General features: G+C 20.2%; 1 protein-coding gene across 1 annotated transcript; it reads right to left on the bottom strand.

Annotated features, from left to right (window-relative positions):
* Nucleotides 1–1587: 1587 nt before the first annotated feature.
* PGO_000960 (variable surface protein) lies at nt 1588–2901 on the bottom strand (the record flags this gene model as incomplete). The annotated part of the gene is made up of 3 exons (XM_028690865.1): nt 1588–1734; nt 1867–2529; nt 2854–2901. The coding sequence occupies 3 exons, from the start codon at nt 2899–2901 to the stop codon at nt 1588–1590; spliced, it is 858 nt and encodes a 285-aa protein (XP_028546666.1).
* Nucleotides 2902–3137: the final 236 nt, after the last annotated feature.

Raw genomic sequence — 3137 nt, 5'->3', positions numbered from 1 at the left:
TCCATTGAGAGCAAAACATATTTATTAAAATAACATGTACAAACATTATCCTAAATAATGCTATACAAAGGTTATGTAATACGAAATACGTTTAAAAGTTGAAATACTATAATTTAATATTTTACAATTTTTTATGAAGTGTTCTAATAATTCCAATTATTGGGTAATATACTTCATATTAATAAAATCATTTAGAGTTGAAATAACAGAAAAACATAATATTTTAACGTTCTTTTATCAATTCTTATATATTTTTGTGTGATTTTTTTAAAATTAATAATTTCCATTATTTTATAACATTTTTTGGTATATGTATTTAACATATAAATAGACAAATCTCATAGAAGTGTACCTTTTTATGCTTGACCTAGAGTTCATCAAAATTTAATAGGTATATTTTATTTTAAATGTAATTTACAATAATATCTCCAAATGTGTGTCTCAAAAGTGTAGGGATAATATTTTAGTTTCAGCTATAGTTACATTTTCTATAATATAATTTTTAACATTTGCCTTTTTATTATACAAAAAAATAAAAAATAAATATGTTATGATTATACGTATTATTCACAAATTTTATTAATATATTATTAAAATATTTCATTTATATGTATCCTGATTTTTTTATATTTTTCTTCACAATATGTTATTTCATATATGTTATTCAGTGGTGTTAGTTATTAGTGAAAAAAATATTGAATAAAATATAAAAGAAAAAAATTTATTATACTTCGTAATTCTTATATGAAAATGAAAAATACAAACTAATGTCTGTTCAACATGTAGGATAATCATGACTAATTTACATAAGAAATAAATATAATGAAATTATAATAATTTTTAATATATTATATAATAAATGACAAAGAGAAAAAAAAGTTTTATATAAAATATAAATTTTCATAATTATATATAATAAAAAAGGAAATGTATCAATTTTCAATAAATTACCTTTTAAAAATATTTTATATAGGATCTTAATATCGGCAAATTATTGTGACTATGAATTTAGAAAAATTTATATATAAAATGCTTTAGATATATAGGAATAATGATGAGATAAGTTTTTAAATAATATATTATCGTAAAAATTATGTATTACTAATTATGAAATGAAATAATAATTACATGTTTATATATAGCATAATCATCTTATAACATTTGAAACTGAGTTCTAATTTTCTCTTATATGAATGCATAGGTCACTAATTAAGAATTCTATTTTAATTAGAATATAAATTTAAAAAAATAATGGTATTAACAATAGATTCCTTATATTTTCTTAAATGTTTATTACACATACAACCATGATTCATCAATTTTCTAAAAATATATATATACATTCGTCAGTTAGAAATATTAAAAAAGATTTTTCTGTATATTATTTGAAAATAATAGTATCAAAGACGAATGCTTTTTTAACATAAATTTATTTATTCTTGCTCATCTTCTACAAGTACTCATATGTAGAATTAGTATAAATATGCTTTTTTTTTCATCTATAACAAACTTAATTTTCCTATGTTTTTGTCAATGTTACTTACATCTATCATTTGTTTTGAATTATATGTTTATTGGTAAAATTATTCAATTGTATAATAAATTATAATCCCACGCCTCTGGAATACTACTTCGTATATCATAATTTTCCAATACATTACTTTTCCACGATTTATCCCATTTATATTTTAACTTTTTTTTTGCTCGACGCAACAATTTTCCATATGGAGTGAACTACGCGTAATACAAAAATATATAAGCATTAAAAATGTATTTTTTTAATTATAAATTTTTCTTTTTTTTTTTTTTTAAATTATTTAAAAAAATTATTTTATAGTATCTATAAAGAATAATATATGAATTAACCTTATCCACGAACAAAAATAAATAATATATTGATATTATCAGTATAATTGTACCTAAAATAGGAACTGCAGTATTAGACCTGCACTTGGATGATGCAGATGCTTCAGAAATTTCAATAGCTTGAGGTTGAGGTTCTGTTAGTGCTTGTATAAGTTCTTGTGTTTGTTTATTTTTTTCATCTATGATATTATTAAGTGCTTCACAAAAAGGCATTTTGTTAGTATTTCCTTTTTCATATTCCTTATTAATACACATATGCATATCATATATATATGTGTGTTTGCTCAAAATATGTTCTGCACTAGTAGGTTTATACTTGCTGCATAATTGGTAGTTCCCAATAAAATTCTCATATGCCTTAAGCAATACATTAAAAAGATTTTTGGTTTCATTACTTTTCTTATTTTTGATAAGATAATGATATATCCAATAATACAAGAACGAACATTTTCCGTCTGTAGGATTATTAAAAGCAGCTTTATAATATATATCTGCTATATGAGAAGCAGATTGTATGCATAATCTCTTATCTATGGTTTTAGAATCATAAAAACTATTTAATATTTTATCACTACAAATAGAATTATATCTAGTATCCCCATATCTTACAAAGCTATCCATATAGGCCTTATATTCAGAAAATTCTTTCACAATAGATTCAGACTAAAAGTAAAATTAAATTAATAATATATTCAAATATGAAAAATTTCTCTTAAGTGTAAAATTATATATTTATAAAAAGTAAAATGTAATCGTATTTTAATTTTATATTTAAATTAATTAAACATACACTTATATCCGCCATCCCATAAGTGATTATATTTTTATGAAACAAAATCCAATATTTTAATAAAATATATGAATATAAAAATGTTTATTCCAAAAAATAAAAACATAGTTTATGAAGAAACATAAGATTTTTCTTTTGAATAATTATATAATTAATGTAGGACTGTAATAGAGTGCCTTTATTATTGATATATATACACCACACATTGTATTTATTAAACGCGTATATAATGCTTTGTTTATCATTTTTATAAAAAATGAAAAACGCAATTATATTGATTATTTAAAATACAGTAGATGCTTTTGGATAATAAATAATACCATATGAATCTAAATATATAACATTATATATTATTATTGTTTTCCTAAATAATAATTATACACAATGATAATTAATTCCATTAATCAACGTACATATAATACATTCTGTTTTTATTTTTATTGATTACGATATTTTATATAATGGTTCTTATTTAATATAA

Source organism: Plasmodium gonderi (genome assembly GCF_002157705.1).
Source record: "Plasmodium gonderi DNA, contig: Pgo-contig_94, whole genome shotgun sequence".
In the NCBI taxonomy this organism is placed as follows: Eukaryota; Apicomplexa; class Aconoidasida; order Haemosporida; family Plasmodiidae; genus Plasmodium; species Plasmodium gonderi.
The sequence above is the reverse complement of the archived record's forward strand: the minus strand, read 5'-3'. Positions and strand labels throughout refer to the sequence as shown.